The sequence below is a fragment of the Mus caroli genome, unplaced genomic scaffold (assembly GCF_978045245.1).
Source record: "Mus caroli unplaced genomic scaffold, Mus_caroli_1 scaffold_12, whole genome shotgun sequence".
Lineage (NCBI taxonomy): Eukaryota > Metazoa > Chordata > Mammalia > Rodentia > Muridae > Mus > Mus caroli.
Window position 1 is genome coordinate 2649018 of NW_028227267.1, and position 21809 is coordinate 2670826.

A 21809-nucleotide genomic window follows, 5' to 3' on the forward strand; every position below is an offset into this window, starting at 1 on the left:
CTATAGGAAGACCCAGTCCTGGCACACAGCTAGAAGTCCTGGCCTCACAATACTGTAAGTGTGGGGAACGATTGTAAAATATAAAGTTATAAACAAAAAAAAAAAAAAAACCTTTCTAAAGTTGGGCAACAGTTAAAATTTGATAGAAAATAAGATGAAATAATATGACCCAATGACCAGGAATAGGAAGGGGCCTTTCTTAAGTTTTCTTCTATCCCTTGTTTTTGTGTTGGGAATTGACCCCATTCTGTCACACATGCTAAGCACAAGCTCTACCACTGAGCAACACTGCCTTCCACAGTGAGGACACTTTCATTACAGCAGTCACCTCTGAGAGAATGACACTCACTCTGAGAGACAGGTGATGGATAACAGCCAAACCTGATGGACTTGGTAGGTGAGGGAAATGGCTAGTCTGCTTATTTGATCACCTGTCTGGCACAGATCTGACAATGCTCCTAGCCCAGGCTAGCACTTCTGAGATCAAGCCTGGATCTCCCCTACATGGCTGCAGTTACAGACACTGCTGTAGAGGTGGTGTCTCACATTGCTATGCAAGCTTATCTTGTTCAAAAGAAGAATTGAAAGTGATTATTTAGACCTCATCCAATGAGGGAATCATGGGAGGTGAATCTCTTGCTGAGGGAATGTCACGAAAGCCCAAGTACTGTCAAAGTATGGTAAGGAGTCTGACCTCATCAGTGACTGTTGGAGGGCTTTCATGGACAGATGACAGATGCAGTACAAGTGTGGGTTCGAGTAGACTGAGGGCCACAGCAGCCAAGCCAACTATGCACAATCAGGCTCAGCAAGTGGAGGAGCCTGGGTGCTACGGCTGTGGCTGCAGAAGAAACTTGTCCAAAGAGCATCTCACCAGCTCAATTCTGAGCAGTGCAACAACTAGAAACCTGATCACCTTGGGAACACTCTGTGTATTGTGGAGCTATTTGGAGAGTGGAAGATTCTGGAACCGCATTTGATAACTTCCAATTGGGATCCTCATATTGTATGGGCTCTATTGGCCAGCAGGGAGCAAAGGGCAGTTCCTATGCTGACTTTGGTGGAAGAACAGTCTAGTCCAAGCTCTACAGGTTTCCATTTCAGTGGCATTTGAGTGGTTTGATAATAAAAATAGAGATCATGTGGTTTATAGTCTGCAATAAAAAAGCCAGGCATGGTGGCATTATCATCAGGGAGGCACCGGCAAAGACTTGCAAGTTTGAGGCTAGCTGAGCCCATAATAGCAACCCCCTTTCCTCAGAAAAATAAACAAATGTTCAGAATACATATGTGCACAAGTTTGAAGTTAGTTGTGACCTACACTACCTCCAACATGAACTACACCCTGACCTGGGGCTTTATGAAAGTGGACCTTTTCCTAAGCTCTGGGTTACTGGTGCTGCAGGCCCAGGGCCAGCTCAAAGCAGTGCAGAGCTTTCCCAAAATCATGGCTTTTATTCATTATGGCCATACCGAAAAAACTCAGCCACATAGACCTACAGGGCCAAGCTTCAACATTTTTTTTTTTATTTTGTCATGAAAAAAAAAAAGTAAATAAATAAATTACTTTGTGTTAAGTGTGCATCAAATAATACACACAAGACTCAGGGTAAAGGAAAGCTGTGAAAACAGGAGAGAGACACAGGGCTTGATCCCTGCTGGGCTTAGACAAGGCTTTGCCCCTTGGACTTGAGTTGAATTTCTGTTTCTCACAGGTAACTTGGTATCCATTTCCCTCATGGTGCTTGTGAATTTCAAATTAGATGCATGTGAGGTTGCTTTTGCAGGGGTCAGTCAGCATCACTACTGCTGAAGGACAATGACCTCTGTAAGCTTAGTTCTGCTAGGGTTCTTGCCTGAGCTTGGAGCACAGATGTTGGAATTGACTGGGGAAAACCTAAAGAAACTGAAAATGTGTTTTCTCTTATCTTCTCCCCTCTCTTCTCTATTGTAGCCATCGAGACACAGAGTACCAGCTCTGAGGAGCTCGTCCCGAGCCCACCATCTCCACTTCCTCCTCCTCGGGTGTACAAGCCCTGCTTCGTTTGCCAGGACAAGTCATCAGGCTACCACTATGGCGTCAGTGCCTGTGAGGGGTGCAAGGTGAGTACCCCAGTGCCTCACTTCCTCCTTTCTTCATGCGGTGACCTCCCTACTCCAGAAACAAGCAAGTTTGACAGCTGCAGCATCACCTCCAGCTGGGGTTGTAGCTTGGCTGCATCTCACAGTCTCTGTCATCTCCTTGCATTTCTTTAGTTTAGAATACAGAAATGTCTGAAATGAGTGACCAAAGGCAAACATTACTAGGCCTTTAAAATGCCTCCACCCTGCCCCCATAAACACTCAAGCAAGTTCTTTCCTGTTAAGAACCTTGTGACGGAGTCCTAAGCAGCATGACACCGTTTCTCTTGGGACATGCCATCTGGTGTCTTTGTAGTCCTATTTTATTTTTAAATGTGACTGACAGTCCACTGAAACAACTTGTAGTTGAGCCAAGGTTGAAATTGGAATTTATCTCCTGGCTCCCTCCTCCGCCCCATGGCCTTTGAGTTCCGCTGTGATTTTCAGCCTGTACAGACTTGCTACTGTAGATACGTTGTAAATTCAGCCGAGTGGATTAAAGCTTCTGCCCACAGAGCACTGGAGGCTGAACATGTGTCAGAGAGGAGATGGCTGCTTTGAATCAAGCTAGACAACTATTATCAAGTCCAAGAAGTAGAACTGAGTGAAAGAGGTCATGCAATCATAAGGAAGAAGCCAAAAGTGACTCACAGGCAGATGTGACTTATCCTTGGACATGTCTCCAAGCAACTGAAGTGTCTTGAGCCAGGCCTTCCCCAGATATGGAGATGCTGTCTAGTTCTCTCTATCTGGCTGTTTGGGTCTGGAGTCTTATATCTAGACTGCATGATTCATTTACATTGTTAGCGTGCTAGGATAACTTTACAGGACTGTGGTATTGGGCTTATCAGCACCAGCAGTTTCTATACGTGTTGGCCAGGTACTTTTTTATAGCATGTCATTGACAGTTGAATTTCTTTATGTCTTCATACCACAGCCCTTTACTCAGCTCACAGTCCTGTGGGCACCAGTGTAGCTCCCCTGGTCTTGGTTTGGAAATCAAGAATCATGTTCTTTCATTTGTCTCTGGTCAGCTGTGGATTGACTCAGGTCTCTTTCTGGAAGTGTCAGTGTTTGCTAGGAAGACTATTCTGTTCCAAGCTGATCCAGGTTATTTTCAAAGGCAGGGTTCTAGAAAAGAGAGAAGAAAGGGGCACACAAGGTGTCTAGCATGCCAGTGGCTCAGCCTAGCTTCAGTAGGTCTGAGCAGCCTTGATGGGAACAGCTCCAAGTAGCAATCTTGGGAAATGGATATGTTCTGGGGACCATTGGCTTGTGGTCAGCCTTACCATGGCTCTGTTTTCTTTGAGTTTGAGAAGGACAGGCCTTACTCTCTTCCCTAGTTCTCCCAGAGTCGGTGCTTAACATCATACAATCAACATAAAAACATGCTTCTTGATTTCCAAACAATTTTCAGTTATCTCAAGCTCAGAAATCTGAAGAAGGTGTGGCAGCTTCCCGTTTGTATGATATGGGAAGGACAACACCAGGCTTGGCCTTCCCCCGGCAGATGCTCAACTTGCAGAGTAAGTGGTTTCACTATCTCCATAGCTCAGACTGCTCTCATCAGCTCCTGCTTGGCTAATTTTCTGACCTCCTATTTTACTTTGGGATTCTGAGGGTTTACCACTGCAGCACAAATGACTGATAAACTCACACAAATGGCCCTGAGTCTCTGGATGGGAAATCCTTTAATCAGAACTGTAAACTGGATCAGGTTGGAGAGTTCTTGGCATGTGTGGAAGTTGAACACTGGATGCTGCGGGTGGTGGGAAACTGGCTACCTTTCCTCATGGGTAGGGAAAATTTTACTCTGCATTTGAGCTGGCTTAGAAAATAGAGTAGAAACCCAGAGAAGTGAAAACAAGAAAATAAATCAGTAATATACTCAGATAAAAGAAATATTTAAATATAAAATATAATCTTATTGGTTAAACTATCATACAGTTACTCTCTGGAAAGTAGAAAACAACATGGCTCCTCCCCAGAGAAAATCTGTTAAAATTCAATATTTATGTGGATTTATAGATTTTTGAATTTATAAAATAAAATGGTATATTATATATACAATTTTAATCTGTTTTTTAAATATTTAATTATATTTCATGATCAAAATTTACACAACTACATAGTTTCTGGGGTGATACAATCAACATAGTTGCTATAGTTATATTATGATTTACTACTTAATTCTGCCTAATAAGGTATTTATTAACCCCAATATATAATAAGGTATATATTAACCCTGTCATATAACATGGTATTTTTGATTTATATCATTTATGAGCAATACCTCATAATCTTTGCTATACCTGTGGATTAGTAAAAACAGACTTGGAGGTGTCTTGGAAGGGTGTGGGTGAGCGTGTCCAGAGGTTACTGGAGATTGAAACCAAGGCCTCATGCATACTGGATAAGCACTGTACCAACTGGCATCCCCATTGCCCACTTCCTTTCACTTCCAGTGGCTGCTATGTTGACACAACATCACCACAGCAACAAAGGCACTAGCCACACACTTGGGATAGCTATTCTTGGAATACAGATGACAATATCAATTTATGCTGTTAAGTCTGTAGCAAGTCGGTTATGTTAGAGACTGTCTCTATACTGACAGTAAGATGATGGACTCGTTACAACTTCTTTGAAGTTCCTCTGTTCAATTAGAGGTTTACATGAAGCCATGTGTCTGTACCACTTTGACTACTGGCAAAGGCACTATTGGTCACTTGCTCATCTGGCTCTTCTGGAGATACAGGGTCACAATTCCAGGTGGGAGCCTCTGCTCTGAAGTAGAATTCCCAAATAGAACCTGGAACATGTTCTCAAGAAGTAGCATGGGATTATGGGGTTGTGGCTCAGCTAGGAAAGTGCTGTGCTAGCATGTGTGAGGCTCTAGGTTTCTTCTCCAGCACTGTCTAACCTTGGCAGGGAGGATAAAAGTTCAAAGTCAGCCTTGGCTACATAACAAGTTCAAGGACAGATTGAGATACTTGAGACCCTGCTTCAAAATAAGTAAATAAAAGTAGTACTTGTCATAGCTTCTGCTTGTCGTGACCATGATGTCTTTACCATTATTGGAAAAAAGCCCTCTCTCTTCCAAGGGACCAGGGAGCACTGTTAGTGACCACAGCAGACAAATGATGATGGTCAGAACTTAATGAATGGGTGTGGCTCACTTCTGGGGACAATCAGTAACTGCTATGTTGACACAACATCACCATAGCAACAAAGAAAGCCACAAGACACACCCCTGGGATGTCCCGTCTAGGGGACTTCCAGTTGAGGGACATGTTTTCCAGGGCACAAAGAGAACATAACATGAAAACAGAATTCATCAAATGTTTAGCAATATAAAATCATAAAATAATTCTGTAAATAAAATGATACTGCAGATGTACTGCTTACTTCCTAGACTTTAGGTACCTGCCTGGAACCTACTAAGCCCAGACACTATTCTGCTAATTTTCTCATTAACTTTACTAGAGCTACTATACAGTGAGGTGACATTAGCTCCAATGCTAGCACTCCTCTGATAAAGCTCTTTCATCATTTCCTCGTTCCTTTATACAAAAATAACTCAGCCTATTTCCTTCTACATTCACATAAAGGTCCATCCCAGCCCCACCTGGGTTGCTGTAGACGAGGGGTGGTAAATTGTTCCTGTGGAGAGTCATATGGTAGGCATTTTAGGCTTTGAAGGTATAAGGCCTCTGTCAGAATGACTCAGCTTTGCTCCTCCAGCCACCTGCAGTAAGCTGTGACATGGAGTGGGGATAGCCTTGCATCAACAACTTTACTTATAGAAAACAAGCAATGGCCTAGGTATGGGTAGTACACATTAGTTCCCTGACCCCTACCACAGGACATGGTGGCATCTTCTTACAGGCTAAATGGTGGAAGCTTCTGGCTCCAGTTGCTTGTTCTGGTGATAGCAGGCCAAACTATCCCTGCTGCATGAAAGGCTGACATCTAGCTGGCGAGAGCTCTAGCCACTCATCCCATGGTGCCTATATTCTTAACGACATAGTCAGGAGAAACTAACTCATTGAGCTCCTTTCAGTATCATGAGAAAACATATCACATGCTGTCCTGCAGTGTTTCTTTCCTGTTGCACAAGCCGAATGTTTTGGCCCTTATTGGATAATTATTACTGCTGCAGTTCTGGGAAGGTTTTCCCTCCAATGGCCAGTATAAGAACAGCTATTCCAAGATAGCCTCTCTCACCCAAGATGGCCTTGCTCACATGACCCAGATTTTGCTGGGACTAATGTACTTTTTCTGTCACCATGTTGTACTGTCCATTAGGTTTACCTGTGTTGCTAACACAGTGGTGTTTGAGTTCTAACTAGAGAAAAGGCAACTACAGGTAGGCAAATGCTTCTCTTAATTTAATTTATTGTGGGCAGTGCAAGACAAGTACTCTACCACAGACTGCTTCCCTGACTTTCTAACACCAGTGGACACCAATGTGCTTTTAAACTAACCAATTGTTCAACTAAGCCTAAATCCAATGGATGAAATTGAGGAAAGAATACCTTGCACAAGAGCCAGACTTCTGGTGCTGGCATGTGTCTCCATTCTGTCTATAGTCTTCTCTAGCTTCCTGATCATGTCTCTTCCTATGATGGAACTCATCACTTATATTTAACCATGCTTTTCTGACCCATTTCTGGGCGTACGGCAGGTAGGAGCAACATAATGATTAGTCTTGTACAGCCAAGGATAAAGTTATTCAAGTAGCAGAAAACTCCACTGTCTAGGCCTTTGTTCCAATAGCCTGTTTAGCCTCACAGAAGCTTTGTATATTCACAGATGAAGAAGCTAAGAGGCTAAGAATCTTAGTCAAGAGTATAAAGCTGGTCTTTGCTACAGTTGGGAAGAAAACCCTGTACCTAGTGTTAAACCCCACCACTGTTTTAGCTGTACCCTACATGAAAAAGTAGGTGGCAGAAATATATAATGCTCAATAACCCCACTCCCTGGGCAATTATGTAGAAAACAAACACTTCTCAACGTGGTGTTATTTCAAAAAATATTATCCAGACATAGTGATATGTACCTAGAATCTTTGTAGTTAGCAGGCTGAAGCAGGAGGATCACGATGAACCCCAGGACAGCCTGGCCCACACAAAGTTCAAGCCCAGCTAGGGATACAGAGGAATACCCTATCAAAAAAAAGAAAGAAGAAAGAGAGAGAGAGAGAGAGAGAGAGAGAGAGAGAGAGAGAGAGAGAGAGAGAGAGAGAGAGAGAGAAAGGAAGGAGAGAGGGAGGGAGGGAGGAAGGAAGGAAGGAAGGAAGGAAGGAAGGAAGGAAGAAAGAAAGAAAGAAAGAAAGAAAGAAAGAAAGAAAGAAAGGAAGAAAGGAAGGAAGAAAGGAAGAAAGAAAGAAAGAAAGAAAGAAAGAAAGAAAGAGAGAGAGAGAGAGAGAGGGGGAGGGAGGGAGGAAGGAAGGAGGGAAGGAAGGAAGGAAGGAAGAAAGGAATAAAGGAAGAAAGAGAGAGAGAGGGCGAGGGAGGGAGGAAGGAAGAAGGGAGAGAGAAAGAGAGAGAGAAGGAAGGAGGAAGGAAGGAAGGAAGGAGGGAGGGAGGAAGGAAGGAAGGAAAGAAGAAAGAAGGGAGGGAGGGAGAAAGAGAGAGCGAAGGAAGGAGGAAGGAAGGAAGGGAGAGAGAGAGAGAGAGAGAAAGAAAGAAAGAAAGAAAGAAAGAAAGAAAGAAAGAAAGAAAGAAAGAAAGAAGAGAGAAAAGAAAGAAAGAGAAAGAAAAGAAAAGAGAAGAAAAGAAAGAAAAGAAAAGAGAAAATAAGTAGAGGAAGAGGGAGAAAAGAAAGAAGGAGGAGGGAGGGAAAGTAGGAAGATAGAGGAGGAAGAAGAGGGGAAAAAGAGGAAGAGGGAGGAGGAGTTCCAAAGAGGCACATTCCCCTAAAAATGACACAGACAGACCCACGTAGGCTTGGCACCCAGGGCTGTTCTGACTTGTGTTCTCCATTTTGTCCTGGATAGCATACCTATTGACTTTCCATTTATAAGCCAGCCTCCGGGCCACTAGCAGCCCATACTGCAGAAACCCTGGGCAAGGCCCAGGATGCCTTGGTGGAATCTTTTGCACCAAGAACCCTGAAGGTTGTGCTGATGGCCCTCTATTTAAAGCAACCTGGAAGCTTTTAGACTTCCCCACTCACCCACCCAGCCCCATGCCTACACGCTGATTCTTTAGCTTCTCTCATTTGCTTTCCTTTCCCTAGCCTTGGCCGAGGGGAATCTGGCTGTTTCTGGCAGAACACCCAGTCACAAAAACTTTTGCAATCAGGAGATGGATGTGTGCTCATGATCTGAGAGCTTCTGTTAGTTATTTAAGTGTGCTTTGTGGAATCATGCAGACATGCTCTTTTAAAACTGTCTTAATTGTCCGCGATAAATACTACATTCTGCTGGAGAATATTTTTAGAATGCCTCACACTGATAGTTGCTTCTACATGTAGGTTTGCTTCAGTTTGGAGCCCTAACAATAGTAGAACATCACTTAATGTGATAGCAAACCCAGGACAATCTGTGTGCTAGCGTGGGTCAGGAAGTCCACCTTTATTAGTTCATCTAATTAGAAAACAAATTGAACATAATTATATCGGGTGCTTGGTGATGCATTCAGGCAAACTTTTGTAAAAAAATTATAAACGTCCTGAAAGACTTTAGTGGCCAAAGTCCAGCTAATTTTCTTAGGAAGTTCTTCCTTGTATATCAGAGAGCTCCACATCACAAGAGATATCTTCTCCATCATTTTCTTTAAAGACAACCTCTTAAAAACTGAAGAGTAAAATAATACACTTACAAGTACTGTGGCCTCTCAGTGTGGCAAGAGAAATCTCAGCAGAAACACTACCTCCAAACCTAGGAGCATGAGTCACTGAGAGTTACCCTCGTCTCCGGCAATAGCAACAGCAAAGCAGCTCCTCCCGTTCCTGGCCACTCACATCTTTCTAATTCTGAGCAATCATCTTGGGTTGTAAAGGCAGAAAACTCTGAGTTTTCTTCACTTGTCCCCTTTTCTGACATATGAATAAACAGAACCTGAAGGATTAGTTCTAAACTAACCTGCAGCTCTGCAGGGTTTGTTTTTGTTTGTTTGTTTGTTTGTTTTTCATGTCGGTCAGGTGAAGAGGGATTGATCTGCTAGTTCTAAAAGGGTTTACAGTGCCTGAGTGGTTTAAAGTTTGAGATGAGTAGTGTAAATGTCTACCTTACCTGTTATTTAAAAATAGTTAGGACACCGTCATTGCTCATGTTATGTTAAACAAACTAAAGATCTTTGATGATTGGTTTAAAAAAAAAAACAACTCCTGCCTCTGTCACCAGTTGAGGAAGAATTCCTGATGTGAGAGCTATTATCCTGTCCATTTGAACACCCCCCACCCCCCAATGAGCGCTTACAAACCCAGTTCAATAAGACCAGGATGCACTGGTTTTTTAATTACCAATTCTTGATTTTCCGATTTAAAGCCTAGAGTCATCTGTCCACAGATCAGATGCTTTCTCAGGATTCGTACAGAACATCATGTGGAAGGCACAGTGACTCTAAAGATTGAGAAACTACCAAAGAGACATTGAAAAGTGTCTTGTGGGCTAGAGAGACCACTCAGCACTTAGAACTTGCTTCTCTTGTAGAAGGCAAGGCTTCTGACATTAAACTGCAATACAGACCAATTGTGATAAAAACTGCATGGCACTGGTACAGTGACAAACAGGTAGATCAATGGAATAGAATTGAAGACCCAGAAATGAATCCACACACCTATGGTCACTTGATCTTTGACAAGTGAGCTAAAACCATCCGGTGGAAAAGAGACATTTTCAACAAATGGTGCTGGCACAACTGGCTGTTATCATGTAGAAGAATGCGAATTGATCCATTCTTATCTCCTTGTACAAAGCTCAAAACTAAGTAGATCAAAGACCTCCACATAAAACCAGAGACACTGAAATTAATAGAGGAGAGAGTGGGGGAAAGCCTCGAAGATCTGGGCACAGGGGGAAAATTCCTAAACAGAACAGCAATGTCTTGTGCTGTAAGATCAAGAATCAAAAAATGGAACCTCATAAAATTGCAAAGCTTCTATAAGGCAAAATACACTGTCAATAAGACAAAAAGGCCACCAACAGATTGGGAAAGGAATTTTACCAATCCTAAATCTGATAGGGGACTAATACTCAATATATATAAAGAACTCAAGAAGGTGGACTCCAGAAAATCAAATAACCCCATTAAAAATGGGGCTCACATTTACACAATGGAGTACTACTCAGCTATTAAAAGGAATGAATTTATGAAATTCCTAGGCAAATGGATGGATCTGGAGGGCATCATCCTGAGTTAGGTAACATATTCACAAAGGAACTCACACAATATGTACTCACTGATAAGTGGATATTAGCCCAAAAACTTAGGATACCCAAGATATAAGATACAATTTGTTAAACTCATGAAACTCAAGAAGAACGAAGACCAAAGTGTGGACACTGTGCCCCTTCTTGGAATTGGGAAGAAAACACCCATGGAAAGAGTTACAGAGATAAAGTTTGGAGCTGTGAAGAAAGGATGGACTATCTAAAGACTGCCATATCCAGGGATCCATCCCATAATCAGCTTCCAAACGCTGACACCATTGCATACACTAGCAAGATTTTGCTGAAAGGACCCAGATATAGCTGTCTCTTGTGAGACAATGCCGGGGCCTAGCAAACACAGAAGTGGATGCTCACAGGCAGCTATTGGATGGATCACAGGGCCCCCAATGGAGGAGCTAGAGAAAGTACCCAAGGAGCTAAAGCGAACTGCAACCCCATAGGTGGAACATTATTATGAACTAACCAGTACCCCAGAGCTCTTGACTCTAGCTGTATTTGTATTAAAAGATGGCCTAGTCGGCCATCACTGGAAAGAGAGGCCCATTGGACTTGCCAACTTTATATGCCCCAGTACAGGGGAATGCCAGGGCCAAGGGGTGGGGGTGGGTGTGTGGGGGACTGGGGGGGGGAGTGTATTGGGGACTTTTTGGATAGCATTGGAAATGTAATTGAGGAAAATACCTAATTAAAAAAAAAAGAGTAAAAAAAAAAATGGGGCTCAGAGTTAAACAAAGGATTCTCAACTGAGGAATACCGAATGGCTGAGAAGCACCTGAAAAAATGTTCAACATCCTTAATCATCAGGGAAATGCAAATCAAAACAACCCTGGGATTCCACCTCACACCAGTCAGAATGGCTAAGATCAAAAATTCAAGTGACAGCAGATGCTGGCAAGGATGTGGAGAAAGAGGAACACTCCTCCATTGTTGGTGGGATTGCAAGCTTGTACAACCACTCTGAAAACCAGTCTGGCGGTTCCTCAGAAAATTGGACATAGTACTATCAGAAGATCCAGCAATACCTCTCCTGGGCATATATCCAGAAGATGTCCCAACTGGTAAGAAGGACACATGCTCCACTATGTTCATAGCAGCCCTATTTATAATAGCCAGAAGCTGGAAAGAACGCAGATGTCCCTCAACAGAGGAATGGATATAGAAAATATGGTACATTTAAACAATGGAGTACTACTCAGCTATTAAAAAGAATGAATTTATGAAATTCTTGGACAAATGGATGTATCTGGAGGATATCATCCTTAGTGAGGTAACCCAATCACAAAAGAAGTCATTAGATATGCACCTCACTGATAAGTGGATATTAGCCCAAAGACATAGAACACCCAAGATGCAATTTGCAAAACACAAGAAAATCAAGAAGAGGGAAGTTAAATGGGTGGATACTTGGTTCCTCCTTAGAATAGTGAACAAAATACCCATGAAAAGAGTTACAGTGACAAAGTTTGGAGCTAAGATAAAAGGATGGACTATCCAGAGACTACCCCACCTGGGAATCTATCCCATAATCAGCCATCAAACCCAGACACTCTTGCATATGCCATCAAGATTTTGATGAAGGGACCCTGGTATTGCTGTTTCGTATGAGGTCATGCCAGTGCCTGGCAAATACAGAAGAGGATGCTCACAGTCATCTCTAAGATGGAACACAGGGCCCACAATGGAGAAGCTAGAGAAAGCACCCAAGGAGCTGAAGGGGTGTGCAACCCTATAGGTGGAACAACAATATCAACTAACCAGAACCCCCAGAGCTTGTGTTTCTAGTTGCATATGTAGCAGAAGATGGCCTAGTCAGCCATCACTAGGAAGAGAGGCCCCTAGGTCTTGCAAACTTTATATACCCCAGAACAGGGGAATGCCAGAGCCAAGAAGCGGGAGTGGGTAGGTAGGAGAGCAGGGCAGGGGGAGGGTATAGGGAACTTTCGGGATAGCATTTGAAATTTGAAGTGTATATAAAGAAAATATATAATAAAAAAGAAATGTAAATGAAGAAAATATCTAATAAAAAATAAATAAAGTCTTGTAAAAAATTTTTTCAGGCTTCAATTCCTAGTACCCATGCTGGAAGGCTTACGAATGTCTGTAACTCTATCTCTAGGGCATCTGACAGCTTTGGTCTCTGGACACACACACACATAAATAAAAATAAAATCTTTTTAAGAATATTGTTTTCCTCAGGAATGAAAGGGCCCTGGGGAAGTGGGGGAAGGGAAAGATAGTCCATGTGCGGCCAGAGTTCCTCCTATGCTCTAGGCAGGCAGATGCAGGAGGGCTGCCAGATGCTTTCCACTCAGCCCCAGGGTGGGCACCCAAGCCCCTGATCCACTCTACAGGAGGTGGACAAAGGGCAGCCCCCAACCTGGGGCCCCAGGGCTATACACTGTAGCCCCGGGGTTATGGTAGAGAGGGGTGAGGGAAGAGGTTCCCAACACTGACCAGAGTGTGCAGCGAATCTTGATGGAGCAGAGACTCTCTATGGTTTAGGAGCTTTATTATAGAAATGCAGGGAGGAAGAGAGCAGGTAAAAAAAGAGAGAGAGAGAGAGAGAGAGAGAGAGAGAGAGAGAGAGAGAGAGAGAGAAGGCTAGAGAGAAAGAGAGTAAGAGGGAGAGAGGCGAGGCAAGGCAAGGCGAGGTGAGGCGAAAGAGAAAGGAGGGAGGAAAGAAGACAAAGAGAGGGATGAGAGAGGGTGAGAGTGAGGGGCAAGAAGAGAGCGAGAAGTAAGAGAGTAAGAGGGCAAGCAGAGGCTGAACAGCCCTTTTTATGGTCTTTACTGTTGCTAAGTAACTGGGGAGGAGTTTAGCCTGAAGATCAGAAGCTTGGGCCATTGCCTAAGTGACTACTGACCATGCTTTTCTTGTGGGGGCTGTGGGGGGCAGTAACTTAGGTGGGGGCGGGAGTTCCAGGAACATGAGGGAACACCTACCATGTCATGTAGGTGAATTATCACCACCGGGGTTCAGACCTCAGCTCAACTGCAGACCAGCCTGCAATTCTCCACATCTGTCAGTGTGCAAAGTCAGCCTAGAAGCAGTTTTCTGTATGAGTCGGGTCATTAACCTTGCAGTAGGCTTTTGGAGGCTGAGTCTTCTGGTCGTTCTCTCCGTTCTCTTTTCTCCTCCCTCAAGGACTTCTATAGACAGGCATAAGAGGCTCAGACCTCTGGGGAGGTCTTCCTGTTTCTTTAGAGCCCTACCCTTCTTGACCTGGGGTGGGGCTAAGAATCCTCTGCTCATGGCTGCCCCTGCTCCACCACCTACAACAGAAACAATAAACCCTTCTTATATTTCCATAGCCTTTGTGTGTCAGCAAAATCCTAAGTAGAATAAATTCACTTAGCTTAGCTGATGAAAATATATATATACTCCAAAGAATTTTTCTTTGCCATGTAACAGTCTGAAGTACATGCTCCTGGTTGGAAACTCTTCTACACACTGACTAGAAATTTAGGGTCAGTGTTGAGCTTGGACTGAGCAGGTCCATTGGCATCATAGGATTCTAATTGCCAGGATGGTGGAGAGAGCCAGGGCAGGAAATCTGTCTCTGGGCTAGAAACACCACACATCATTAACTAGAACTGGTCACATACCAAAGGAACTACAAAAGATGATGGGAGGGGTAGTTTATTAACATGTAGCCTGGTACAGTCTTCTTACTATGGAAAGGAATGAATGGGATTTCTGAGAGCTAATTGTTTCTACCATGGGTCTTTTGGTTTTGCTTTGCTTAGCTTTTATAATATTAAAGAAGTAGGCAGAGTTGATCAGCCTACGCCCTGCCATGCTCGACCTTGATTTATCTGAATCTCTTCTGAAACGTGTACTGTAGAAACCTACTTGAATAGGTGTCTGCCCTTAACCCTTTCCCTAAAACATATTAATGTTCTCAGAGCTGGCAACTCTGAGCATCGCCGTATGCCTAGTGTGGTGCTGGGACACTCTCTCCAGCAGGGAAAGCTTTTCTCAGTGGAGCTAAAACTTGATCAGGAGTAAGATCCTAATCTCAGCCTACAGGGCGAAAATCTCCCTGTATGACCCCAGAGCATTCCCTTCCTCAAAGAATGAACTTGGGAGATTTTCAGTTGGCTCCCATTAGGACCCAGAAGCCAGGGGGCTTCCTCCAGCCTGGTAGCAGGGCACCAGATGACATAGTTTCTTTCTGTATTCAGGTTATAGCAAAAGCCTATGTCCTTGACCTCCGTTAAGAGTTAAGCTAGCCTGGCATAATAGTCACATAAGGGAAAGCATACATTTCTCTAGATGACTTTTTGTCAGTGAACTTCTCCCATCAAAATCATTTCTTTGGTGTTGGAGTATGTCCTGGGCTTTCTCTGAACTATGTCATTTGGCCACTATGGCTTTTGCTTAGTATTTTTCCACCCTAGAAAGAAGACTGGATATGCTGTGTGGATTAGCAACTCTGGAATAGGAAAGCATCTATTCTGTGAGATCTAGAACTTGCCCCTGGATCAAGCCTGGAGAGGGGCTTAATGATGTGAGTGCTTCTCTTGTACACAATGCTAGCATTGTCAAAGGCCGAGAGGAAAGTCAGAGCCTGGCAGGCCTATCCTATCAGAGTCTTGTTCACATTGAAAAGATTCCATTCTTCTGCTAGCAGCATCCTGCCCAGGCTTCTACACCAGGTCTGTGGCTAGAAATGTCTCCTAAGGCATTTTTGTTTGGGTTGGTTTTGTTTTATTTTAAAAGCAGCCTGCATCAGTGTACACGGTAAAAGGGTTTGCAAGAATCTTGTCATTACCCGTGTCAAAAGAGGCAAGATGGACATCTGCCAGGGTGTTGCTGCCTGTCTGCTGGTGTCCACATGCAAGAAAACATAGATTTGAGTCTACCTCTCAACCTGTGTTTCCAGGCCCCCCAAGCCAGTCCATCTATTATGGCAGGGTTTCCTACAATGCTTCACTTAAGATATAAGTTGGTAGGTTCAAAGAGCAAATGGTCAGGTATAGTGGTGTCTTTAACCCCAGAACTGTAGAGGCAGACATAGGTGGGTCTCTGTGAGTTCCAGGCAAGCCTGGTCTACAAAGTGAGTTCCAAAGCCTGGGCTGTTACACAGAGAAACCCGATCTTTAAAAAAGTGTAAATGTTCCAATAAATAGACACAAAATCTCCAATCACCCTCTTAGCTCTGTTTTTTTTTTTTTTTTTCTTGTACTGGAGAAAGTGTACTTCTCAGAGTCTTGCCACTCAAGAGCCATGCTGGTAGTCAGCAACTTAGAAAAGACTTAGGTTCCAGAAAGGATTTTCATGGTGGAAAAAATGTAGAGAAATTACAATGACAAGATGATGTCGATTCTCTTCCATGTATTCAGATCTGAAAATAGCAGCTTTCTAAGTTTACAATGCCACAGTCCCATTCACATGGGCCTGAAAAGTCCCTCAGACTATAGAAACTGCCACTTTTGCCCAAACCCAGTAGGTTCCTCTGATGCCCCAGGGGAAGTGAGCGCTGCAGTTTGGACCTCTCCGAGTCTCTTGTCTGCTAGGGTCATGAGTGACTTATGTCTGGAGACCTTGGGAGTGTGGGTGCATTTCATGCCAAGGACTGCTTTGACAGTTATTGTTCTGACTTCTACAATGTCTCAGAAACACAAAGGACCAGTTTCAGCACACAGCATTGAAGAAAAGTCCTGGTCTTTGACATTTACACATTCCACATGCATGTCCCGATACTCAAATGCTCCCTTAACTGGTCCCAACACTGTTAGCCAGTTTGTTGGGCCACACAATCTGCAAAAGATTAATCAATGATGTAACACACAGGATATGATTGGCTTAAAATATAAACTGCTTTCTCTCTTTATATTGACATGTAACATGTTTGGCATTGGAGAGTCCTCAGAACCTCAGGAATCTGGCGATTTAAGACACACAAAAAATGTTTGGGTGTTGCTGTTTTGAATTTGTTTTTGTCTTTCATTATCTGGGGAATTCCTTCCTTCCTCATGTCTTTTCTGTTGTAATTTGAACCACAGGCCTGATTCTCCACTACTGCGTGTATTAGAAACTTACTGTGGGAGCAATGTTGGAGACCTTCAAAGAGCTGATTCTTTGCTGAGTACATGGCATAAATGACTAACTATGAAAAACACTGGGAATCCATATGGTTAGGTATCCTAGTAGAATTAACATTTTGGTAACTTACTGAATAATAAACCGAGCTTTTACTGTAGATAAATACAAACCTTTCATAAAAATGAAAAATAATTTAGCTGAAATTTTGGAGCTTTTTATCTTTGTTACTGTTGCTTCCTTCCTGTCAAGCCACCAGGGAAACAGGCATACAGGTGTGGCTATCTTGACTCTGAACCCTGACAGAGACCACCCTCTCTTCCCTTCAGAAGGTTCTGCCCTGTGCATGCGGCCCAATAAAACGTAAAACAGCTTTGAGTCTTTTCAACATCCTGTGCAATTGCATAGGCTCCTCCTCCAAGAGGAGCTATGCCTTTCATTGGTTAAATGGTGTGGATATGGCATGTACTACTGCCAAGAGTGAACTTGTAGTTGGTTGAACTTGTGACATACTGCTGGAAGTGAGCCTGTGATTGGTTATTGTCAAAGTCACAGCTTTCTTCCCTTACATTCAGGTTTCTCACTCCTATTCTTTCAAGACAAGGCTTAAGCTTACAGAAACAAGGAAATGCAAAATCGCAGGGTCCTGAAGCAGCCATTATTTGCCATCACTTATGCTCCATTGCATCTTGGATAGACATGAGTCTCCTCCACGTTACCTTCCCCCAAGGACCAGCCTGGAATTGTGAGCCATTGTACCTGACATTGAAGGGGATGCTCACTGTTTGGTCCTGCTAACCGCCCAGGGCTGAGGACAATGTTACTATAGTTCATCAGCTGGAGCCATTTTCAAGGTCCCACATAGCCCAGATGGAGAAGAAGGAGGCTGCCATTGCCATTGTAAAGTGCTCCCTCTGTACTGCTGCACTCACTGTGCCCTTCTGCTGTTGCTTCAGACTCTACAAGGTACTACATATAACCTTTGAGAGCCTGGAGAGATGGCTCAGATGGCAGTGAAGAACACTGGCTGCTTCCAGAGTACATGAATTCAATTTCCACCCACTACATGGTGGCTCATAGCTGTCTGTATTCCCAATACTGCGTGTTCCAATGTCCTCTTCTGGGTACTTCTGACACTATTCATGCAAGTGGTACACAGACATACATACAGGCAAAGCACCATACCCATAAAATAAAAGTGCATTTAAAAAACCCTTTGAGACGTTTTCTCTTGCTGGGTCCTCTTTGATAACATTCTTCTCTATAAACATCTTCACAAGTTCCTGAGATGAAATTAGGAGAATCCATTGTGTTACATCTAAAATGATTATTACAACATATCTGTCTTTCAATAATTTATTTCACCTGTCGGGGAATGACTCAAGAATCTAAAGAGAAGCCGGGCAGGGTTGCACACACCTTTAATCTCAGGCTTGGGAGGCAGAGGCAGGCGAATTTCTGAGTTTACAGAATGAGTCCCAGGACAGCCAGGGCTACACAGAGAAACCCTGTCTCAAAAACACAAACAAACAAACAAACCAAACAAACAGAATCTAAAGAGAAGCCTCACTCCCATGCTTTATGTGAGAAGCTGGTTCCAGGGTGTGCTGTGCTTGTCCATGTGATTGGTTGGGGAGTCCTCCTGGAATGGATGTGCTGTACTGGCCTCTTTCTGATGTGGCTGGTGTCCTGACATGGAACCTCTGATGTGGCACTTACTGTTAAGTATTCTGTTGTTTCCTTAGTCACCCTCTTTCTCTAGTGTATCAGTACTAGGGACACCTGAACTTCCCTAGCCTCAGTCATCCACACTACTCTCTAAGTATCTGCAACAAATCTTGGCAGGGCATATCAGTATATGTTTGCCGAATGAATCAATAACAGATACTATGCAGAAGTAGTGGGGGAAAGCATTAGGACTGCAGCCCATTTGTGCGAGGTCCGAGTTATACAGAACAAAGGCTAAGTAAGGGGCAAAATGACAGCCAAGCTGTTCCAGTAGAAGGGAAAGGAAAAGGGATGACTGTTGTGGGTGTTCTTACTGTTCAGTGTTGTGTTTAGGGAGAATTCTCTGAATCTACCTCACGGTCTCCTCCACCCACCCATGGCCACAGTGCTCTGGGATTGGGGAGGATGCTCTATGACCAACATTTGCTTTCAGTTTGCCACTTGATGAGCCAGCTTATTGATTTAATTTTTCTGTTAGTTGAGCTACTGATTATTGGGATAACTTCTCCTGGCCAAGTTGAACTGACCTTCAGTCTTCCCCCACTCCTCATTTACACCAGGGAAATAACAAGTGGAGGGTCCCTGAGGCAGGCAAAGACTTTCAAGGCACAGAGTTGCTTGTCATGACTCCTCTATAATGAAGGTAAAACATACCTTTTCATGGATTATTCCAAAAATAGGGGCACAAAGTTAAATTGTATATGACTAAATGACTAAATCCTCAGTGTCTCAGTTACCAATGCTTTGTAACAAACTGCCCATCCTGAAGGTGTATGGCAGTCCTTTCCCTTCTAGACTGTGTGTATCACTAATTTAGATGGCTGTTTCTGCTTCATGGTGCCTTGAGCTGCTGTTACTGAACCAAGCAGCTGGAATGACTTGTCAACTGACCGTGTGGATCATGGGAAGGAACTTTTCTTTGGTTCTGGTAGTTGATGCTTACTGTGGAAAAAGTTCTCATCTAGAGCTACAAATAGAATGGCCAACAAGTACCTTCACGAGTGTGGCATGGGCTTGCTTACAAGATGGCAGCTCCAGGGACAAACACTACAGGCAGTCTACAGGGCTGAAGCTGAGATACTGAGGACCACGAGTGGAAGTCGCATGTCCTTTTCTTTTATAAGTGTTCCCTTTGTCAGTTCTATTTGGCTAAAGAAATCACTAACCAGTTCAGACTCTAGGGGGTGAGGATCAGAGGCTCCTCAGTCTGGGGTGGCACCAGGGACATTTCAGTTTGTCTGTTATATTTGGTTTTACAGTAGTGAGGATTGATTCCAGGGCTTCCCACATACTAGGCAAGCATTGTGTACTAGGTTGCCCCACCAGCCCTCTTTTTACTGATTTTGAAACTGGTTCTTGCCACGTTGTACATGTTTGTCCTGGATATCTCTATAGCCTGAGAAGGTCTTGAGTCTGGCATGTTTAGCAGCCTGTGTTTAACAAACTCTGGTGTGGGCAAGCTCATTGTGCTACCTTAGGACACCCCAGCCTGCTGCAAACTGGGAGTTTTCCTAAACTCCCAAATAAAGTGGCTGTGGATTTCTGTGAAGTACATCATGTTAAGGGGAAGGGCATAAGGAAACATGCCACATATTGCTTTGGGAAACATCACTGAGACCATGTTCTCTGGCTATTCCCTGGCATGCCAGGTTGTAGAACAAGAGACAATTCTGCTGCTGCTCTAAATTATGAACCTTGCTGCTTATAGGGTTATGTAACTCATGCTGGCTCTGAACACAAACCATTTCTTTTTCTGAATTTCAAGTCCTAGATGGCCTAAATAATCTTTACTTATTTAAAAGCTTTACTCCAAACCAGGAGTGTGTTTTAAAATATTGGATTTTGCTCAAGTCCTTACCCATTCAACAATTAGCACTTTGTAGCCTCCATGCAAATGCTGGGAAGGTGAATGGACATGAGTCAAAGTCTGCAATGTTTTCTCTGCAATCAAAATCTCTCTGAAAACTGTGGGCAGAACTGAAGACCAGCAAGACCCTGCAGTGTAGCATGGCAGCTGCTCTCCATGGGTAACCTGGAAAGGGAATCCTGCAGCCCTCGGCTGAGCAGGCAGTTCCCTCTGGCAGGTGTTAACAGTCTTGGGTGAGGAGCCAGGGCTTTGTGTATGGAACGTATGTCATCCCTTCACAGTGTCTTCCAGACATGTTTCTGTTCTCCACAGCTGTATCCAGCTTGCTTGAAGGGCCTGCTATCACCTGAACTTTGTTCCCATTTCATTTACCCCTTGTAGGTTCCTTTGCCTTGTACAAGCTTCTGTTTAATGATTTTTATTGCAACTAGTAGGTTGTTTTTTGTTGTTGTTGTTGTTGTTGTTGTTGTTTTGGTTTGGTTTGGTTTGCTTTTCCTTCTGCTTCTTTAAGTATTTTCATGTGCTAGGTTCTATTTCAAGCTCTTTTACATAACCTTTATAACTATTGAAAAAGAGACACTAGTACTGATTTTTAAATTCTTTTAAATTTTATTTTATCTGAAACTAAACTTTAAACAAGGCATCAAGATTGTGTAACTTGTCAGAGATGACACAGGAAGCTGCAGATGTGGGACTTGAACCCAGGCTACCTGGTGCAAGACCCAAGCCCATAGCCACTGGATTGTCTCCCCAGTGCCCCTCCCAAGCTTCCCCTTCCCTCCCAGAGCTGGAGGTACTGTAAGCTGAGCACATAGCAGCCCACCAAGTCTTCTCTACATTCTTTATTCTAGTAACTCCTCAATAAATGTACATGTAGGTAAGCAGCTGGACAGAGGCTGAGACCAGAAGTCTATCCTCTGAAACTCTACAGGACTTTCTTCATCAACAGCGCAGCTTTCCTTGAGTTGTCCTCTTAATCATTTTTGGTCACTAGAAGAACACATTTTTCAAAAAAGAATTGGAGGGGCCTCTCTGTTAATGTACAACTATCAAACTATTTTTGCATTACATTTTCATGCTTATTTCTCAAGAAGGAACCAGCCATTCCCATTGACAGCATATCTCAGTTTATATGCCACTTGCCATATGCTGCTCCTGTATTAGAAAGCATGAACTAGCCAGTACCCCCAAAGCTCGTGTCTCTAGCTGCATATGTAACAGAAGATGGCCTAGCCGGCCGTCATTGGGAAGAGAGGCCCCTTGGTCTTGCAAACTTTATATGCTCCAGTGCAAGGGAAGACCGGGGTCAAGAAGTGGGAGTGGGTGGGTAGGGAAGCAGGGCCAGGGGAGGGTATAGGGAACTTTCGGGATAGCATTTGAAATGTAAATAAAGAAAATATCTAATAAACAATCGGAAAAACCAACAACAACAAAAAGAAAGAAAGAAAGCAGACTAGAACTGTGAGATGGCCAGTGCACAAGGAGGTGCTGAGGAAGCAAAGCGTCTCGGGTCCAGGCTTGGGAGAGGTTGTTTTGTTTTATTTTTATTTTTGCGGAAAGATCTTATATAGCGCAGGCTAGCCTAGATCATGATCCTCCTGCTTTGGCTTCCCATGTGCTGGTGGGATAGATTTTTAAGTAACTAT

At 43.5% G+C, this 21809-nt stretch overlaps 1 protein-coding gene across 2 annotated transcripts in view; it reads left to right on the plus strand.

Annotated features, from left to right (window-relative positions):
* Positions 1 to 21809, plus strand: part of Rarb (retinoic acid receptor beta) — a 134072-nt gene that overhangs the window by 25266 nt on the left and 86997 nt on the right. For both annotated transcript variants that reach the window (XM_021181692.2, XM_029469077.2), the window contains exon 2: positions 1955 to 2103. In XM_021181692.2, coding sequence (XP_021037351.1) covers positions 1955 to 2103 — 149 coding nt within the window. The remainder of the gene's footprint in view (positions 1 to 1954; positions 2104 to 21809) is intronic.